The 21,640-nt window shown below is 28.7% G+C and overlaps 6 protein-coding genes, 1 long non-coding RNA gene and 1 pseudogene across 8 annotated transcripts; 4 read left to right on the top strand and 4 right to left on the bottom strand.

Moving 5' to 3' along the window:
- Positions 1-5: 5 nt before the first annotated feature.
- On the bottom strand, positions 6-2,564 carry LOC113381042 (P-granule-associated novel protein 1-like; the record flags this gene model as incomplete). The annotated part of the gene is made up of 9 exons (XM_026620038.1): positions 2,190-2,564; positions 1,685-1,970; positions 1,447-1,610; positions 1,109-1,373; positions 787-1,045; positions 599-711; positions 465-536; positions 139-336; positions 6-35 (listed from the first exon to the last, which is right to left on the bottom strand). Coding segments are annotated over exons 1-9 (1,632 nt in total), but the record flags the coding sequence as incomplete, so codon positions are not given.
- A 959-nt stretch (positions 2,565-3,523) lies between these two features.
- Positions 3,524-5,809, bottom strand: LOC113381041 (short-chain specific acyl-CoA dehydrogenase, mitochondrial-like). Its single transcript, XM_026620037.1, has 9 exons — positions 5,748-5,809; positions 5,554-5,696; positions 5,240-5,371; positions 5,096-5,172; positions 4,939-5,023; positions 4,052-4,143; positions 3,889-3,974; positions 3,695-3,823; positions 3,524-3,617 (listed from the first exon to the last, which is right to left on the bottom strand). The coding sequence occupies exons 1-9, from the start codon at positions 5,807-5,809 to the stop codon at positions 3,524-3,526; spliced, it is 900 nt and encodes a 299-aa protein (XP_026475822.1).
- Positions 5,810-7,278: 1,469 nt separating this feature from the next.
- Positions 7,279-7,952, bottom strand: LOC113381045 (transcription factor MafG-like). The gene is given in 4 exon segments (XM_026620039.1): positions 7,279-7,433; positions 7,508-7,587; positions 7,590-7,728; positions 7,813-7,952. Coding segments are annotated over 4 exon segments (405 nt in total). The 5' UTR covers positions 7,855-7,952; the 3' UTR covers positions 7,279-7,289.
- A 331-nt stretch (positions 7,953-8,283) lies between these two features.
- LOC113381044 lies at positions 8,284-9,494 on the top strand. Its single transcript, XR_003367510.1, has 3 exons — positions 8,284-8,459; positions 8,538-8,636; positions 8,722-9,494. It is a non-coding gene; the product is annotated as an uncharacterized LOC113381044 (long non-coding RNA).
- Positions 9,495-10,325: 831 nt separating this feature from the next.
- LOC113381040 (diacylglycerol kinase epsilon-like) lies at positions 10,326-16,645 on the top strand. Its single transcript, XM_026620036.1, has 11 exons — positions 10,326-10,599; positions 10,677-10,793; positions 10,881-11,051; positions 11,146-11,293; positions 11,371-11,535; positions 11,610-11,811; positions 11,871-12,039; positions 12,104-12,269; positions 12,598-12,740; positions 12,806-12,943; positions 16,530-16,645. Exons 1-10 carry the CDS (start codon positions 10,420-10,422, stop codon positions 12,920-12,922), a joined length of 1,578 nt encoding a protein of 525 aa, XP_026475821.1. The 5' UTR covers positions 10,326-10,419; the 3' UTR covers positions 12,923-12,943; positions 16,530-16,645.
- Positions 12,975-16,290, bottom strand: LOC113381039 (mitochondrial dicarboxylate carrier-like). 2 transcript variants are annotated; one of them, XM_026620034.1, is made up of 5 exons: positions 16,072-16,290; positions 15,351-15,528; positions 14,338-14,590; positions 14,018-14,222; positions 12,975-13,951 (listed from the first exon to the last, which is right to left on the bottom strand). In XM_026620034.1, the coding sequence occupies exons 2-5, from the start codon at positions 15,520-15,522 to the stop codon at positions 13,712-13,714; spliced, it is 870 nt and encodes a 289-aa protein (XP_026475819.1). In that variant the 5' UTR covers positions 15,523-15,528; positions 16,072-16,290; the 3' UTR covers positions 12,975-13,711. The 2 variants fall into 2 exon arrangements, with proteins under 2 accessions (XP_026475819.1, XP_026475820.1); XM_026620035.1 differs by lacking the exon at positions 16,072-16,290 and adding an exon at positions 15,763-15,895.
- On the top strand, positions 16,537-17,262 carry LOC113381047 (elongator complex protein 6-like). Its single transcript, XM_026620040.1, has one exon. The coding sequence runs from the start codon at positions 16,537-16,539 to the stop codon at positions 17,260-17,262; it is 726 nt and encodes a 241-aa protein (XP_026475825.1).
- A 498-nt stretch (positions 17,263-17,760) lies between these two features.
- LOC113381043 lies at positions 17,761-20,642 on the top strand (annotated as a pseudogene).
- Positions 20,643-21,640: the final 998 nt, after the last annotated feature.

Raw genomic sequence — 21,640 nt, 5'->3', positions numbered from 1 at the left:
AAAGTTGTTTGATGGTATGTGCTTGATGCTAGGCTCTAAAATATATCACTTTCGTTAATTGTTTATGGCGAAGTAATATAAAAAACGATGCTAAAATCAATAAATGAAGAAACATCTGTAACAGTATTTGGGTTTTACCAAATCTTTCAGGTCGGCTTTCATATAATTCTTTGAGTCTTTATCACACAATACTTTGCCAGGCCAATTGTACCAATAAACCAAACGCGTAGAACCACATCGCAATTCGGGTAAAACGTGCTGGTGATGTTTATACAAAAATGGTAATATATCGTCTAAAAACCATTGTAGGCTGCAAGAGCATATCAAAGGGTTTCCCTGTAATTGAAATTATTTTAATTTGCGTGGATTTGGTTTTGATCTTGGTTTTGGTTTTGGTTTTGCAATATTCCTATCTCTTGAATATATTCATTAAATTGCTAGATTTAATTTGATTTAGTACCTACCTGTAAATCAAGTTCTATGTCGTTTGGCACCGAGAGCGGCACTTCTTTCAGAGCGTTATGACTCAAATTTAACTGAAATATGATTTTGTGAATTTAATTTTGTATTATTTTTTATAAATTCGTTATCTACTCACACTACATAAATTTATATTTTCAAAAGCATCATTTTGTATTTTAACCAGCAATTCACAATTTGAAATGCTCAGATGAACACAAGGTTTATTTGATTCGACAAATATTCTGCCATCTAAAAATTCAATATCTTATTAGAACATTTGTATAATAAAGATTTCATATCGTTTGGGCTCAATTATATTATTACGTATGTTTTCGAGTCCCGAAATTTCTGTAAGTCTTGACATATCGTTTATCTCGAGCGTTTCCAAGGAAAGGATATTTTCAAATTTAATTTTGCGAATTGGATTTCCACTTAGTGAAAGGTGTCTCAAATTGGGCATTAGATTTATGTCGAGTTGTTCTGGTAATATTGAAAAATCATTGTTGCTTAAGTCCAATGTTGAAAGCTCATTTAGTTTCATTCGCGGATACTCAATGAGTACATTTCCGGAAAGTATTAAGGTCTGAAAAAAGAATGATACTTGATTCTGATAGTTATTCAAATTATTTCATAATAAACTACATACCTCTAGTTTTTTGTAAGATTCATCCAAGTTCACTTTTCGTATGTTATTTTGGCGTAAATTTAAATAACGCAATTCTTCAATGGGCTTTTCAAAAGGCCAAAATATATAAGCGTTCCATTCAAGATTTACAACTTGTATACTTTCTGGTAGAGTAAGAACATTGGAAAGTCGATTGTACGAAATGTCCAAAGATTTCAGGTTACTGATATCGAATGCTTTTGATTCAATGTTGACAATTTTATTGTTAGATAAGTTTATATTTTCTCTGTAAAATAAATCAGGATTTAGCATTTGTTTGGAAGAACAACTTGTTCACACTTATGAATAAATATAATTACAATGATTTCAGTCCGCTGAAAGTTTCACTGGCAATGACGGTTAAATTGTTTTTACTTAAATCCAAGTTCTTTAATTTCGGTAACATCAATTCATTTGTTTTCAAAATGAAAATAATATTTGAAGACAAATCTAAAGTTCTTAACTCCTTCAAATTTTCTAATGTCTACAACATGTTGAATCTATTAATAACTTGATTTTTAAGAACATTAGATAATACATCACTATACTCTCGATTACCTCAATTGGCACTTTAGTCAATTCATTATTTCCTAAATACAATTCTTCCAAATTTTGAAGATCTTCAAAAACGTCGCTGGTTATTTCGGTCAGTTTATTTTGGGAAAGGTCTAACGATTTAAGTTTTTTGAGTCCTTGAAATATGTTTCCTCCGAGGTATTTTATGCTATTGTTAGTTAACGATAAATATTCTAAGTTGGGCAGATTTTTAAAAGCTCCTGGTTTTACAGATTTTATACCACTTGAAGTGATATTGATAAATTTTATCTGTTCATTGTAGGGGAATCTGAAAGGTTAAGTTAATTATAGTTAAAAATAGGTTAATCGAATCAGGAAATCTGGTTAATCGATCTGAATTCCAATAATCACTTATTTTATAATTAATTTTGTAGTTATTCTATTGTCGTGAGTTCAATAGACAGATAAATGAGCGAAATGTAAAATTTACAAATTGAAATGAACTGTAATATATTTCAAGTAACATTAAAGTAATTTTTTCCTCAACCTTGGCAACATGGTTGCTCCGCTGTTTTGTCCGCTTGCTCCAAGTTCTATTTCAATTTTTTCATCATTTCGTGGCCAATCCACTCTTTCCCAATCAATATATGAAAACTTACATGATATTGAAAGCTTATTATCTGGATTTTTTATTTTAGAACATTTGCACACCTCACAAAGATCGATTTTGCTATCACCAAGTATTATTTCAAAAGAACAAAAGAAAACGACGTATAAAAAAATATTCTTCATTTTGCTGTAATTACTGGTAAAACAGTGCTTTATTTTATTTATTATAAATTAATTTTATATTACTATAGTAAAATGTATTTTATTCAAATAGCGTATACGATTTATAAACGTTGAAATATGAACCCGCCGTTGTTAATTAATGTTCAAAGTTTTCTCTATTGTTTTAATATTATTGTTTTAAATAATGCTCTGACTAAATAATCTTCCCTCTTACGAATACAAATTATTATTTATATGCCACTACGTTCGATTTATTATATCTTAACGTAAACACGCCTTTGTTTTCCACTTTTATTTGCTTCCTATATAATTACGCCACGTTTAAACAAAATTATTTACAATTTTGTGCATAAGAAAAATCAATTCACAATTCTGACTTTATTACTCAAAGTAATATTTGTTAGGCGTCCTATAACGGGCTTATCTAATCATTTCATTAATATACTCGTAGATAAGTTAAGATATCACGGCGAGATGTGTTTTTTGTAGCGATTAAAAATATATTATTGGTAATAGAAAAAAACTGCAAATTGAAATAATATGCTTGATAATGGTTTATTTTGTATTTTTCAAATTTCAAAATACTTCAATATTTATTTATTTATTCAAAATTCCTTATATCTTATCGAAGTCACCTGTCGTTTGGCAAACATCATAGTCTGATTGTTAGATAAAAAAAATCCAAGATGAAAAATTGTAATAATTTCTTTATAATCATAATTACTTTATAAACTGTTTTTCAATATAACATTTGAAATTTCATTTAAAAAAATACGTTCGTTGATAGAATGTTACGAAAAAATACGTTTTTCTCGGTTTGGACTATAACTGTACAAAAAATTACTGTAATAACCTTACAGTTATTACGATTTACATAAGTTTCGGTATTTTAAATAATAAAACAGAACATTTTATAAATAATAATTTTATTTTAAAAATATATATAATAACAGTATTACAAATTCTCCTTCTTGAAAATATAAATATAGATTATTATAATGCAAAAATATATATATCAAAAATATTTTATACCAGAACAGGTATTTTTAAGATTATCAATTTTTTGTATATACATTTAAAATAAATAGTTTATTCATAGCCCATTTCGCGTATGACTTGATCCGCAATCACCAGCTTCTGGATATCCGTAACCCCACCGTAAATTTCAGTGATTCGTGCATCTCTGCAAATAAAATGGATTGTGAATAGAATATAAATGAAAATCTAATAATTATATTTAACTTAAGCCATTTTTTTTACCTATAGTGCCTTTCAGCTGGCATATCGTTCACATATCCCATCCCGCCCATTATTTGCATAGCAGTATGTGCTGCGAATGTCGCGCATTGGCTAGCTGCGATTTTAGCCATAGAACTGTATTTTGTTGTTCTAGAAGAAAAATATTAGAAGATTCATAAAACATATTAAATTGGATTATGTTTTAGTGAAGTTACCGTTCGCATGCATCCTTCATAGAGGCTGCTTTCCAAGTTAGCAACCGTGCTGACTCGTGTCGTAAAGCTACATCTGCTATGTGTCCCTGCGCAATAAAATATGTTTAATTGGCATTATTAATATGAAAATATATAAATGTAATTAAATTAAAAAAAAAATCACTTTTACGGCAGGCATGTCTATCAAATAAGTTCCAAATGCTTTTCGTTTTGAGGCGTATTCAACTGCTGAATCCAAAGAAGCTCGTGCTATACCTTAAAGAAGAAGGAAGAGATTTAAAAAAATCGTCATCCTGGATAAATAATTGAAATATTACCCTAAATAAGAAATTCTTCGGTCTGATTTCTTGTCATATCAGTTAAGAAAATAAATTTATTTTCTAAATACCTAATGCTGCGATGCGATTCCAATTCGTGCCAAATCAAGTTGCTCCATAGCCATGCGAAATCCTGACATGGGCTCGCCTATCACACACCAGTCCGGTACGCGCACATTTTCCAGGCTTAAGCTGCATGTGCTACTTGCCTTTATTCCTAGCTTTACTTCTTTCCGAAGAACGCAAAGCCCCTCGGCGTCCATTGGGACCAGGAATGCTTTATTATTAAATTATATAGAATTATAAATTCGACGACCTATATTTTTATCATCTCTCAAGGCGATAAGGGATAAGAATACTACTAATATATGCACCTTTTAATATTTTTCTCGATTTTTTCTCGAAATGTAACCAAGTTTTTCTCGATTTCCCTTTATGGTTAAGACAAAAAATTATTTTGAAAAAAGAGCATATTTCAACGAAAAAAGTGAATGAATGCTCGTTGGTAATGTTCTATTTTTGTTTTATAGTTTTAAAGTTAGCTCATTTGCAGGCTTCTCTTTCCAACTCACTATTCAGTTGAACTCGTAAGCAGAGTCCTCTTTTTATTATAAGTGATTCTATTTTCATATGGATAATATAGTTATTAAAGTAAAACGTAATTATTGTATTTATTATTTGTTAGTAAGTAAAGTAATTATTGTGTTTATTTAATTGTTTACTTCTATTTTACCCGTGATGCCTTTATGTTGTAAAGTTTTGTCAACTGTGGCAAATATCACTGCAGCCTTAGCTTCATATGCTGAAGTCACCCATGCCTAATCAATATAGCATGTTATTGTATTAATAATATAATATAATTTAAATTAATATTTTCATTGAATACTTACTTTCATTCCATTTAAAAGCCAATGGTCTCCATCCTTTGTTGCTGTAGTTGATAGGGCTGCTACATCACTGCCAGCCTCTTAAATAACATTTGATATATTTTATTAGAAATATTTAGATATTTATATTGAACATTATTATTATACCTGATTCACTCAGAGCAAAAGCACCTATATTTCCACTTGTACAAGGTCGTAGAAATTGTTCTTTCTGTTTTGTGGTCCCGAGTCTATTCAAGAGACAGGCGTACAAACAATTGTGGATTGAAACTATTGCACCTTAAGTATTTATATCAATATTATGATAATGAAAATTAGCCGAGATTTATATCATTGGAACATTGATCTTGTAATGTTTCAGTTTATATATCGATATAAGCTTAAAAAGCACTATAGTGTAAGTCAACACAATCAATATCAATGTATTACATTATTTATTAGTATTAGGTTATTATCATTACCAGTTCCTCCGCATCCTCTTGCAATTTCTTCAACAGCTAATGAAATAGACAAGGTGTCTAAACCTGAACCTCCATAGTCTGGATCTACGTTTATTGCCATAAGCCCCAATTTTCCAAGGTGCTGAATTTGTTCTGTTGGAAATCTATTATGTTATTTAATATAAAATACATATTAACAATAATTGTATACAAACTTGTTATTTCTATCTAGATCTCCAGCTATAGGCTTCAGATTTTTTCTGCAAAGGTGCGACATAATTTCTGTAATTCCTTATGTTCGGATGATAAATCATGTAAGGAAAATGTTCGCTTAAAACATTTACAAGGGCCTGAAATAAGGGTTATTGATATTAGCATAAATATAAAATAAAGTGTATTACTTTACGTTTATTACCTATAAATATTCTAAAATTAGTGCTTAGTATAAATCTTTGAATCTTCATCATCTTATGGGCATATTTCTGTATTATATATAATATTGAATAATTTATCGCTTAAAAATATTGAAAATCACGCGTGAGTTTGACATTGACATTCGTTGACGTCAATGATACAACATGGTGATTGCGCCATCTTGTAGTTATTATCAATTTGAAAAATTTAATTGACCGGAACCACAGTTAAGGAACCGGATCTTACCATTTCAGTATCCTATTAAGTTCGGTACTTCCCCTGAATTACAATAGCAATAATAATTATGCTAATTTTATCAAAACGATATGATGAATGAAATGAATCCCAGACAATATTAGAATACCCCGTGTCCATATGGGATGAATATTATCTTGGAAATATGAACACAGTCTTTTTATCACAATTTATTAAAAAATATATTAAATTTACAAACTTTTGAGAGTAAGTTTGTCTCAAATCAGTGTAATGTATAAATAATTATTATTTAAATATGATTGTATTATATTTATAATCATATAATTCTTGTAGAATTTGTGGCCATTCTTAAATAGAAATGATTTATACATTATAATGATTATGAGACAAACATTAGTCTTCAAAGATTTGTAACATTAATAATTTTTGGGAATGTGCAGTGTGTTCAAATATCCAAGATAAAATTCATTTTAGTTTCCTTAAACTCATTGAATGCCTTTTCTACATTAATTCAAAGCTTATTATTTTATTAGCGCTTTTGCTATTTATGCAGAATCAATTGTTGATAAGCTTCCAAATTTGAACTGTATATATTTTCTTTGTCTATCATAAATATTTTATAAGCATTATTTCAATTGGTTACTCAAGATTTGCAACAAACTAAACAAAGTATATTCAATAATATAATAATTAAATAATTATATAGATATATTTATTTCATTTTATCATTAAGTTACAAATTATAAATAATTCTTAGAAAAATATTACAAACACCACAGTATTCCAAACCTTCTTACAATAGAATAATTTCTTCTATTATACTTACAATAAGAATAATTTCAAAGAAAAGTCTTAAAACCTTTATACAGGAGTGTAATTTCTATGGAAAACACTCTCATAGTAAAAGGGTTAAATATTTTGTATAAGCTTGAATTTGAATATAAAAAGAATTTACTACAAGTGGACAGAACTCATATTTAATTTTAAATGAATTTTGTTTTAACTTTGTTTTAATTACTATGCAACAATATGTGTTGCGCAGGTAGCATTTATCTAGTATTTCAAATCTGAAAGTAAATCCTTCACAGCACTTTCATATACAACAATTATCTTAATTCATAATTATTCTAGAGATGTTCTAATTCAGGTGGCAATGGAATCTTCTTTGAAGCTGCAAATTTTTTCAAAGCATCATATTTTCCTCTCCAAGCCATGATTTCCTCCATGATTCTCGCATTATCTTCTTGCATCAATTCCATGTCTCTCCATTCCTGAAAGCAAAATAACAAATTGAATAATTTAGAATCAATTGTGCTGATTGATTAGAGATCAATCTGGAATATACTTGTGACTTCTCGGTCTCCAATTCATCTTTTTGCTCAATCCTTTTTATGCGACAACTAGCTGCATAACCTCGATTCTTAAGGTTCTTCGGCGTTGTTTCATGCGAACTATATCTTCGCGGGATAAGCCTCTCAATTTTAATTGTCTATTGAGGTCTCTGACAGATATAGTAACTAATTCATCGTCACTTATGTCCACAACAGGTCCTGGAGACAGGGGGGTCTAAGATAGGGATTAGACGGATTAGTTATGATATATTAATATAATAATATATTTCAAATAATTTTAATAATGTAAGTTTAATACCAAACAGCCTTTTCGATTCATTCTTTTTGAATCCTGGGGCATTCTTTTGATACAATTGTCAAATCGTTCAGCGATATGTCAAAATATGATCAACAACATAGACACAACAATATATGTTTTATAGACATTCTTAAATGGCGGACTTAATAAGGCCAACAGGAACTTGTTGTTTGTTATTAACGGATGATGATGAAACAATGAATCGAATTAATATTATCTATTTATAATATATTACTAAAATATAATATAAAAAAAATTTCAATATCTTGCAGATTCTGTTTTTTTTTTTCATAGAAAAATGCATGGCCGGTAATCTCGGAACAAACGTCTGTAACCCGAGTTTAGTTAGAGCCCCTGCCGCCGGTCGCGCTTGTTTTTTTTTTTTTATTTTTTTTTCACTTTGAAATCGAATTTGACATATGACAGATACTTAAATTAAACATGGCGTCCATTGTAATAAATTTTCATGGAGAGATAACCTAGACAATATAATAAATGCTTGTTAGAGTAAAAAACAAATAAGCTGTCGAAGTGCATTGTTTAACGAAGAAGAAATACCAAGAAAAATGCATGTATTATGTAGTTCCAGCGAGAAACGACGAAGTAAAAGTAAAATAAGTAATAATATTTGCCGGCTTTCAATCTAAGTGAGTACTTTTATTAATATGCATACTTCGAATTACTTTCATTTGATTGTACTATTCTGATATGATTTTTCATTACAGTTTAATAATTCAGAAATAATTGAGACATTTAACTATATCAATACTAGAAATTTTAAGGTTATAAATAGACAGAGAGAATTCCTGTCAGCTCTCTGAAAGGTATGTTATTAAATAACTAAATATAAATTAATCTTGTTCTAATAATGTAGGATCATAACTAATAATTCTACATCGATTTTTTCAGCAGTATAAAAGGAAAATACGTTCAAATGTAAAATGTTTAGACGGTTTACTAAACACATTCACAAGTGTACAAGTATTGATATGAGATGAATGAATACACAGGAAAAAACAATAAGAATGAAGTCTGAAATGTGCTGAAATCTTTGCTGATCTCCCACTAATATTGAACAGTACGACTCGTAATTATATATTAAGTCAGTTTGGAGAACATACTAAAAACACTAATGATATAATCGTAAGTGAAAGGAAATTCTCAATAAATGGTGAAATTCTAGCTAGTGCAAAGGTTAATTTAGGTTTGGCTATGTCACAGGAAAAGTTTTTAAGTATTAATAATTTCATTTTGATATTACAAGAAATATTATTATCTGTGTTGTTTAATGATGATAAAGGGAATCACATTGTATAGATTTTCAGGAACTGTCAAATGACAGGCAAAGTATAATCATGATTAATGATAAAATTCTAAAAAGCAAAGGGATAAAACACCCTTAATGTGCACTTGCTTATTGCATTTGACTATTCTGAAAGAGATGTCAATAGCTTTACTCTAAAATGTCTTATTGTAGATGCTATAAGAAAACTATTAAGTACTGTTATAATAATATCAATGATTGTTGTTTTTCTTTAAGACAATGATAATAATGACATTTTGAACAAACATTTGAATGCACATTAACAATAGCGCAGAAAAGATTCCCAAATAGAGACTGTACATCATAGATATTATGTAACTTAATGTTAATCAAAATAAATATATATGTAAATATATATATATATATATATATATATTGGTTATATATTGATCTGAATCAATATCAATCAAAGAATTGTGGTTATATATGTATATGTATATATATAAATAATATATACATTCATGTACATTTCTATTCTTTTTGTGCTCAGCTTGAAAGGCTGATATGCTAAAATGATATTACACACACACATATATATATATATGTATATATATATATATATGTATATATATATATATATATATATATATATTTGTATATATATATATATACATTGTGGATAGCGTGTACATTTAAGTACATTTTTATGCTTTTCGCACATAGTTTTTACAGCTTACTACCATCTATTATAATCATATATAATGTTATATATATATATATATATATATATATATATATATATATACATTGTGGATAATGTGTATATTTATGTACATTTTTATGCTATGTGTGCTTTGTTTATAAAGAGAACTATGTAGATATAATGTAGAATGTTTTTGTGAAAAATAAATGCTTCAAAATTTTTTTTTTTTTCAATTTTTCTTTTTTTAAATTTTGAATTAAAACGGTCCATATAATTTTGGTTCATTTCTATAGTATTTTTTATACGCACCCGTTCAGGCGACTAGTGCCATCTGTAGCGCGGGGCTTCAACTAACACAGGAATGTGGCAACGAAATATGGCCCGAGAGAGCGATCTATATACTCTTCTTTTATCTATGGAAAAATGTACCAAACTTTCGCTTTGACATTTTGTGACAGTTTCAAGATGACGTCGTTTGTTTATAAACAATTCTTCAGAATGATGTACGCAAAAAGCGATTGACGTGTTATATGAATGTCACTAAAACATGTCTTTTTTAAAAGCTTTATTACCAAGATCAATAATTTGCAACCTTGATTAATTCTATTATAATGCCTTAAATAATCAATAAATTGTTAAGATGGATTTCTTATGGTTTCTAAGTTGCTGTATTAATTGGCCGTTAATAGTGGGATTATTAATATTATTTATTGTAGTGAATTTTATAAAACTTTTCCTAGATGAAGGACCTGTTCCAATTAGAGATTTTGATAAAAATCATAACTGGCAACAGTGGGTTCCCGCGACATATAAAACACATGTAATATCCTTTTAATGCAGAACAATTTATTTTGTAACTAAATTTGGATTATTATTAATATTGAGTTTATATTTCAGGCTCGTTTTTGCGCTGTTTGTGATTCCTTGCTTGTAACTACTTCAAGTTTTTATTGTGATTGTTGTGGAGTCTGTGCTGATAAACCTTGCATTAAAAAGCAGATAACGATATTAAATGTAAAGCAATAACTCAGACTAAAACTTTAAGACATCATTGGATTAAAGGTAATTATATTCATTTCATTCCTTCATCTTCAAAAACAGGACTTGAAATTATACTTTATATTTCTAACATTAGGCACAATTGCATCGGTCGATGGAACAGAAGAGTGTGCAATCTGTAATAATGAATTTACAGATCCTTGGAAAGGAGATTTTCATTGTTGCTGGTGTCATAGGAATATTCATGGCACATGTTTATCAAGAATTCCTGAAGTAAGTCTATTATTAATAAATGCACATATTTCTTAAGAAATTGGATATTTCTTAAGGATTTAATTAAATTGGATAAAAATTACGTTTTTAATAGACATGTGATCTCGGTCCTTATCGCTTGATGATAGTACCACCAACCAGTATTAAACCTACAAAAATCAGAACTCGCATGAGAAGGAAACAAACAATTATTTCTGTGAATCCACCTGAATGGCCTGGTTGGAGTCCATTGATAATAATTGGTAACTTTGACAATGAAGCATTCATTTAATTAAAAGTAAACTTACAGTAACTGATTTTAATTTTTTAAAATGAAAAGCTAACAAAAAATCAGGAAGTAGTGATGCTGAAGAAATTTTATCATTATTTAGATTTATTCTGAATCCTATTCAAGTTATGATTATAGGAAAAAATCGAACACCAGCTCAAGCTTTGCATTGGGTCAAATTAGTTGCTCCAAATGTGTGCCGAATCCTTATAGCAGGTAGAGTTTTTTCAATATAATTATGAAATTGTGGTTCTAACAAAAAAACTAATCATGATTTTTATTTATGAAAGGTGGTGATGGAACTGTTGCTTGGGTTCTGAATACTATTCGAGAAATGAAACTTAAACCAGAACCTTTAGTATCAATATTTCCACTTGGTACGGGAAATGATTTGTCTCGATCTTTGGGTTGGGGTGCAGAACCTCCAGATATTATTCAACCAGAAATAATATTGCAAAAGATACAATCCGCCGATACAATTAATCTGGACAGGTAATTCAATAATATTAAAGCTTCAACTTTTAATATTTCAACATTCTTTTAATTTGTAGGTGGGATGTAGAAATAGCAAAATGCACCAGGCTTACATCAACACTCTATACACAGACCAAAGTTTTATATAATTATTTAAGTATTGGTGTTGATGCAGAAGTGACATTAGGATTTCATAAAGCACGTGAAAGTAAATTCTATTTGATGAGTAGTAGATTAATTAACAAGGTATATGCATACATAATTTTATACTTGTATATAGTTAAACAATACTTATTTTTAATTATTACAGTTTCTTTATTTGTGTTATGGAACTCAACAAGTTGTTGCACCCACAAATAAAGGATTGGAGCAAAAATTAGAATTAATTTTGGATGGTCGAGTTATAAATTTACCACCAGTAGAAAGCATTGTGCTATTGAATATCAAATGCTGGGGCGCTGGGGTAAAATTATGGGGTAATTATATCAATAAATCTTATAGAAATTAATTGTAATGCTTTATCTTTTTAATTAACCTTTATATTAATATCCCTTGTACTAACATAATAAATATTTATCTATAGATGTTATAAACTTCCATGTGTATTAAAAAGATTTAAATATTTTATGAAACTAATCTATTCCATAGATATTTGTTACTGTCCAAGTTGACTTTGTTTACTTTTTAATTAGTGAAGCCACATATAGCATGTGATAATATTCCTAACCACAAAATTAATTTTTTTTCACTCTTTCTTATATAATTTTTAAAAATGCATAAATTTCAATATAAATTCTTATTAAGATATGGGCGATGCTGATGGTACAGTGCAAAGCCCAAGTGATGGTATTATCGAAGTTTTGGGAATAACTTCATCATTCCATATCGCTCAATTACAAGTTGGACTATCTCAGCCATTAAGGATAGGCCAAGCACGTGTGATTGAGGTATAATATTTAAATAAAGAGGACTTCTAAAACATGTAGCTCAATCTTTTATTATTGTTTTTTAGGTGAGGCTACTTAAACCGACACCTGTTCAAATAGACGGCGAGCCTTGGATTCAAGCTCCCGCAAATATAAAAATATCTTTATCAGGACAGGTTAAAGTTCTTAAGGTGGTTTCTTAATTAGGTAGCAAATTATTGAAGGTGAGAGTTAATTTATTTTAAATATTTTAGTTTAATTTCAGTTTAATCAGAACTCAGTTCTGATTTTAATATCTGATTTGATAATATTTTTATTTGTGATTATGTTAAACCAAATATAACTTTTTTTAAACTTGGACGAACCTGGAAGTCTGTTCAAAATACTTATCAATATTTACAAACCCTTTCATTCTCTTAACGCATTTATTTTTTGTAACAAGTTATATATAATTTTTATATACATAATATGATGTCTTAACATTATATTAATATCGAGGATTTTTTTGTCTTTATAAACAGTAAAACATCTAACATAAGTACATATATTAAAATTTATATATTAAAATTGTGGCGAGTATTCTCTCTGTGGAATGGTTTGTTTCATTTTGCACTTTGTCATTTGTACATTTATCTATTTAATAATTTATATTTATAAAATCTATTCAATATTATAAAAAAATATAGAGAAGGAAATGAGTTTATTTTATGAATATTGTGAACTGCGATTAATGAGAGTAATTAGTACTGAGCATTACGATCATTTTTATCACACTTGTTGCTCTTATTAATATAAACAGTTTCTTTTATTTAAAACAAACTCATTTATTATATATTTTTCTAAATATAGTTTATGGAATGTATGTTAATGCATCAGTTTATATTCATATTATTATATCCTATTTACCTTGTTCCCATTTTGATAAATTTAGGCATTGTTTTTACCTGACATGATTATTTTAATATCATTTTAAAGCATTATTATTATATATCTCATGATTTTGGTACAAATCCAAAATTCATTCGCAACTGCTCTAAAAATATAAATGTTAAAATAGTGTGAGGTCCCAGCCTCACAAATGCTGGAATGTATCCTTTGAAAAAGCCCATTGGTCCTAGTTTAGCTGTATAATAAATAATCTCCAATACATTTTTAAACTCACCAGGCTTTGCATTCATAGACCTTGTTTTTATTACATCTAATGGCTGAGTCATAGTTGTGGCGATGGCGCCCTATAGAGTTGATAATAAAAATGCTAAGATCATTTCTATATAGATTAGTTACATTCTCGTACTTACTGCGGTCAAACTGGCAAGAAAATGAGTGGATGTATTATCTTTAAAGTTGTACTTAAGTAATTGACCTTTGACGGCATCATAAAATGCAATTTGGCCCACAGTCATCAGAATCGCTCTTGCAGTAGCAGTGGATGCTCCTGAAAAGAGACCTCGTACACCTTCTTCTACAAATACCCTATAGAGCCCATGGAACACATTTCGATAGCTAAAATCATAATAAGATCTGTGTCAGTCTTCATAATTTGCAAAAGCTTTAATTTTGTTAAGAAAAGTGTTGTTGCTAGGAAAACAACATAATGTCTTCACACTATCGTTATTACTTTCTTCGCAATTCAGGGGCCAATTTTCCATCATTTTGCATTCTCACGTTCACCATATCAGCAGGTGTGCCAACAAACCCCCCTGCTGCACCTGAAGCACTGGCTAAGGCTATCAAAGTCACAAATCCAGGTGCTGGGCCATTGGATTTCTCTATTGCTTGTTTGGCAACTTCATATACTCCAAATCGAGTTGTTGAATAAGTTAGTTGACGACATAACGAAGCTGACAGACCGGCATAAAACGCTGTGATTCCTGGAGAAATTATTGGTTATTTTCTATTGCATGCTATAAAACATATTTGAATTTAATATGAAGCAAATTTCAAATTTTAATTAATCGCTGGACATCATTATTACAGATTGTGAGTTGAAGTATTAAGTTTTTCATATATATATATATATATATATATATATATATATATTCTGAACAAAAGCTTTTTTTGTTTGAAAAATTAACTTTATTTTAATTATATTATACTAGGTTTTCGAGACTATGCTTCAGGAACAAACAAAATAAAAAATATATATTATATATTTCAACACTTTTCTAATTATTTCAAAACCGAAAGAATTCACTCTTTTCCTTTGTAACCCAATATTTTTTAAAAACAATCAACAATTATCTGAGCGCACATTTTCCAAAAATGATATTCAAAAATAAGTCAAGCTATAATAATGAAGAGTATTTAATAATACTATTGATTTTTGCAATTTTGAAATGATTAAAAAAGTGTATAAATATATAATTTTTATTTTTGTTATCAATAATTATAGAAAATGATACAATAGCCTATAATCTCCGAAACAGAATGAAATATTTAAAATTTAAATAAATAACTCATCGAGGAAAAAAGGAAGTTTTGTTCAGAAAATGTTTCAATTAAAATCATACATACACACACACACATATATATATATATATATATATATATATATATATATAAACACAAAATTTTCATATATGAACATTATTTTTAGAACATCAATCATGTAATTTTATCATTATGCAATACCTTGATTTTTAAATATGTTTACTACGAGTTGACCTATTGATATTTTTCCCTTTTGCTGAGTTTGAAGTTGAACTTTAATAAGATCTAAAGGATGTGTTACGCATGCTGCTCCAGCAGATGCTAATCCTCCGAAGTACCAATAAGATTTCTTTTTACTTTGTAACCCTGACATTGCCACCTATTATATCACAACACTTGAATCAATATTTTTTACATAATAAAAATAATAATAGATATTTGTGTAAATATAAAAAAAAAAAATATTTTTTTCAATAATAGACTGAAAATATTCAATATAAAAAAAAAGTTTATTTTTTCATTGCTTTGTTCTTTATTCTTAATATTTTTTTTTAATAATTTCTATGTCGAAATCTTATTATATTTAAAATTAATGTTCAAATAAAATTAACACCTTGCGGTCGGTGTATTAACTATTTAAAAACGTGCTCGTAGTTACTGCGAGAGCGAACTGAATAGCCCTAGTCATTTGCGAATTTAAATTTCTGTGTTATCTAATAAGGTGAGTTATATCAATTATGGAAATGTCGTGAATTGAATAAACAATTTATTTCAGTTTAAATCTATTGTATTGTTTGCACAAATTATGTTTAAAATTGTTCTAACATGTTGTGCAAACACATCTTAACCTTGCTTTTCTGTAATGGATACATCAATATATAATAATTTTCGTTAATCCATTGACTTATTAAAGGAGACTTACTGCGATTATTCAACGTTTTATTATGATATCAGTTGCCATTGTGACTTTGTTATGTATTAATTATGCCAGTGTGACGTGTATGGTCTATGACATTCATATTGAACGTGAGAATCCCATTGGATTGGTTCAATGGATATGATAGAAAGGCGTACAAAATGACCTCTACATTATCTATATTACATGTTTCGTCATTCTCAAACAAGTTAATTGCAAATCGGACTGGACGTGGAAATAAATATTGATTTTATTTAATATTCCCAAAAATATTTGGGATAAACTCTAATTAGATTCTCTTTATGAGCATATTTATGAGCAATTAATGAAAACTACCATTGAAAATCTATAACATTGTTTTCTTTTTATTACATATACAAAATATTTACTTTACTCTTACTCTTAAAATTATTATCAATTTAACTATTAACAATCATTTATAATTGATAATAATTCATTTCAAGGTATAAAATGGCTGCAGAAGTTTTGTCTGCGATTGGTTTAGATATATCTTCTCCAAAAGGTGGTCTCATTGGTATCCGAGAAGAACATGGCTCTGATGCACACTTCATTATTAGCTGCTTATTATCAAAATATGTTCAGGCCGAGTACAATGTTTGCTTTGTTACCTTGCATAATACGTTTCATCATTACCATAATGTTGGAATGAAATTAGGTTATAACTTGAATGCTCTTAAAGAAAAAGGGGCAATCAAAACAATTGAGGCAATGAAATTAGTATTAAAAGACTCTAGCTATGAGAATTTAAAAAAAGTTTTATTAAAAGAAATCGAAGATAATGTAGAAGAAATGCTTAAATCTGATAAACATGTATTGCTAATAATAGATGATTTAAGCCATTTGTTTGAAATGGAATTTACACTTTCAGAAATTTTAATGTTGATTAAACAAGTTAAGAGTTTAATCTACAGTAATCCTGGTAATTATGCCATTTTAAATGTACATGTTTCATCAGAGTATGACTTAGTCGTAGCTAATTTAGTTCAACATTCATCAAATACTCATGTTTGTATAAGTCCATTGAAAACTGGATTCAGCAGTAATGTTTCAGGAAAAATGGAAATATCTGAAATGAATGCTCAGACCAAAGAAAATTTGTGGAATAAACAAAGTCTTTATCATTACAAACTACATGATAGATTTGTAAAAGTATTTGCTCCTGGACTTGTATCATAAATTTATGTTTGTATATATTTTTTGTATATTTATAAAAATTAAGTACATGTAAATATTTTTTTTATATGTAAAATGAAATGCGAAAAGGAGGATGTTTGTTGTGAGTTGATTGATTATTAAAATATGTTATATCAATTTCATATTTAACAAATAATACATATTTTTATAATGTTAGCATTTTGTTTTAGTTTATTCAGAAATGAGTTACCAAATTAGAATCTTTAACTTATTAGAAATTAGCAAAAAGCCAAAAGCGAAATGTTTATCAAAAAAGATTTTTCAAATATGTTTAGCTGAAGTTCAAGAGACGTTGATGTCGTAATCATGGATAAATAAGACTAAAATATGTATAAATAAGCATAAGATCGTAACTAAAGTAGGTAGATAAATAACTAAAATCAATACCATAATTCATAAATCGCGCTTTTATTATTTTAACTGAGTAACCTATGACCGTACTGAAGTTAGATAGAAAAGAAATAGTGTTGTGATAAATGTTGGCTGGTGACAGTGAGACGGTGTGTGACAGTTCATTAGCCGTCAAAAATGGCTGGAGTATTATTTCGTGTTAATTTGGCTAAAACACAATTGGGTATATAAGCCTAAACTAACATATTTATAAAATGGAATAAGTTGCCCGTCTTAATTCTGTATATGTTTAAGCTTGTTTTAGTTATAATCAATTATGACATATTATATAATATTATCTAACCTACATATTTATATTGTTATTTGCTATATTTTCTTGACAATTAATGATCTGAATTCTCCCCTAAGTCTTATACTATTATAAGATATATTCTACACGTTATTAGTTTTTTAGTAGATTTTTTTATTTTTAACCTCAATTTTTTTCAATGGTTTTTTTCAGGCATAATTAGCCCAGTTTTTACAATTAGACATAACAGCGGTGGACCACCACCACCAGGCACTCCACCTCCACAAACACGTACTAAATTTGGTCCTCTTAAAGATGAAGACAGAATTTTTACAAATCTTTATGGACGTCACGATTGGAGATTGAAAGGATCTTTGAAAAGAGGAGATTGGTATAAAACTAAAGAAATCATTCTTAAGGGAGCTGATTGGATCATAAGTGAGTTATATTTATATTATTAATATTAAATTCTATATTATTAAATTTGCAGATTATAATGAAGTCTGATTTGTTTATTTTTATAGTTTACATATAATCTCAAATCAATACTTCAATAACAATAACAAATATAATTTTAAATATGATTTCCTTTTAGATGAAATTAAAACTTCTGGACTCAGAGGTCGTGGAGGTGCTGGTTTTCCTTCAGGTTTGAAATGGTCTTTCATGAACAAACCAGGAGATGGAAGGCCAAAATACCTTGTGGTTAATGCTGATGAAGGAGAGCCAGGAACATGTAAAGATCGTGAAATAATGCGACATGACCCTCATAAATTGGTATTTTTTTTACATTTTAGTCTTAATAATGTTTTTATCTTGTACTTCCAATACTTAAATATGAATTTTTAGGTGGAGGGCTGCTTAATTGCAGGAAGAGCAATGGGCGCTCGAGCTGCCTACATTTACATTAGAGGAGAATTTTATAATGAAGCATCAAATATGCAAGTTGCCATAGCAGAAGTGAGTAATGTCTATATATTATTTCTAAATAATTATTATACAAAAATAGTCAAGAGAAATAAATAACTATAAAAAATATATTTTATAAACTTATTCATTTATATTTATTTTATTCAGGCTTATCAAGCTGGTTTACTTGGAAAGAATGCATGTAATTCAGGATATGATTTTGATGTATTTATGCATCGCGGTGCTGGTGCTTATATTTGCGGAGAAGAAACTGCTTTAATTGAATCCATTGAAGGCAAACAAGGAAAGCCGAGATTGAAGCCACCTTTTCCAGCTGATGTTGGTGTTTTTGGATGCCCAACTACTGTAACAAATGTTGAAACTGTTGCAGTTGCTCCAGTGAGTTTTTATTTCGCTGATCGAATTTATAGATTATAAATTTATAATCCATATTATTTTATTTATAAATATATACATTTATTTATTTATATAGTTATATTTTATCTACACAGACAATTTGTAGACGTGGTGGAAATTGGTTTGCAAGCTTTGGCAGAACACGTAATTCTGGCACTAAATTATTTAATATATCTGGTCATGTCAACAACCCTTGCACAGTAGAAGAAGAAATGAGCATTCCTTTAAAGGAGCTCATTGAATTACATGCTGGTGGTGTGCAAGGTGGTTGGGATAATTTGCTGGCTATTATTCCAGGAGGATCTTCAACACCTCTTATTCCTAAAAAGTATGATTTATAAATAACCAAACTAAGCCTAATTAAAAAGGATGATAAATAATATTTTATTGCAGGGTGTGTGAAGAAGCAATAATGGACTTTGATGGGCTTGTTGCATGCCAAACTTCATTAGGTACAGCTGCTATAATAGTGATGAATAAGCAGACTGATATTATTAAAGCTATTGCACGCTTGATAATGTTCTACAAGCATGAATCTTGTGGACAATGCACTCCTTGCAGGTATGAAGATATCATATTTATTATTTTTTAAATATATTGGGTGTGTGGGCATTTTATATATGCTCAAAAGAACTTCAAAATTGTTACTAAAACATTGAACGGTATTTACGTATTATCAGCAGTTGTTACTTTATCACGTTTTTGATTTTTTAATGGTGGAAAGTACATGTTAATTTTTGGATTAATACAACTCTGTATTATCGGGTATTCTGACAGACCAAACCTAATATGTATAGCGGACAAAATGTATAAGTAATATGTGCTCTCTAGCGGGTCGAAATACCCGGCCCTGAGACGTGTAATTTTTATAAACTCTTTTAAAGTTTTTGAAAATAAAGTGTTAAGATTTGTTCTAAGTATTTGTGAATCAGTTTGTTTCAAATATTTGTGATTTAATATTTTAGAGAGGGTATATCATGGATGAACAAGATAATGTACAGATTTGTAGACGGTAATGCAGCACGACCTGATGAAATTGACATGTTATGGGAAATTAGTAAACAAATTGAAGGTAAGAATCAAATAATTCATTGCAATATTTTTCTTTCTTACTTGGCAGTATAAATTGCTATGTTTTATGGTATAATTTTGTTTCCAGGTCATACAATTTGTGCTTTAGGTGATGGTGCAGCTTGGCCCGTACAAGGTTAATTCGTCATTTCAGACCTGAAATTGAACAACGCATGGAGAAATTTAATCAGCAAAATGTTAATCTTAAAGCTTCGTGTAAAATATAAATATTTAGTTAAAATTTAGAATGTTCTATAATAAATTAATTATAATCCTTCAAGCAACTTGTAGATATCAATTCATTTTCTTATTTGAAATCATTTTATTTTATAAAATGTATATGCAATGTCTTAAACTTTTATCCAAATTATGTGAACAAGCAGATTATTCAATTTTTGTATATATTGTTTGAATTAAGGTTGAATATATTTTAACAAAAAGCTGCAGCTTTATATTTTTTTGTTGGTAATTTGTATCTAGCTTAATAAGAAATATCAATACAATTTTGAAATTTTGATTTGGCAAGTGTAAACTTTATCTAAACATTTACATATCGTTTCTATGTTTTAAATCAGGGGTCGGCAAGCTTTTAACTGTGGTGTGCCGAGCCACTCTACCAATATGATTCAGGGTGCCGCCTGAATTCTGAAATATATTATATAACCGGGTTCTAGGGGAGAAGAATTATAACCAAATTTATCTTTTAAACATTTCTATTAACTAGTGGGGTGCATGGCATCGTGCCTTAATTCAAATTGCTAGAACTTTCCATACTGAAATTAAAATCTTGGTACTGAACCCAAAAAAAAATTACACAAAAATATGTACACAGTATTAAAATCTCTATAAAATATCTGATAATTTGATGTACATAAGTCCAATGGGTGTAAAAATACTACAATGTTTATAAAAATACTACAATGGGTGTAAATACTACAATGTTTGTAAAAATACTACAATGGGTGTAAAATTACTACAATGGGTGTAAAATTACTACAATGTTTGTAAACAATACTACAATGGTGTAAAAATACTACAATGTTTGTAAAAATACTACAATGGGTGTAAAATTACTACAATGTTTGTAAACAATACTACAATGGGTGTAAAAATACTACAATGGGTGTAAAATTACTACAATGTTTGTAAAAATACTACAATGGGTGTAAAATTACTACAATGTTTGTAAAATACTACAATGGGTGTAAAAATACTACAATGGGTGTAAGATTACTACAATGTTTGTAAACAATACTACAATGGGTGTAAAATATACTACAATGGGTGTAAAATTACTACAATGTTTGTAAAAATACTACAATG

Source organism: Ctenocephalides felis, unplaced genomic scaffold (genome assembly GCF_003426905.1).
Source record: "Ctenocephalides felis isolate EL2017-DRISC unplaced genomic scaffold, ASM342690v1 CF-g0.4_SCAFFOLD_02535, whole genome shotgun sequence".
NCBI lineage: Eukaryota > Metazoa > Arthropoda > Insecta > Siphonaptera > Pulicidae > Ctenocephalides > Ctenocephalides felis.
The sequence above is the reverse complement of the archived record's forward strand: the minus strand, read 5'-3'. Positions and strand labels throughout refer to the sequence as shown.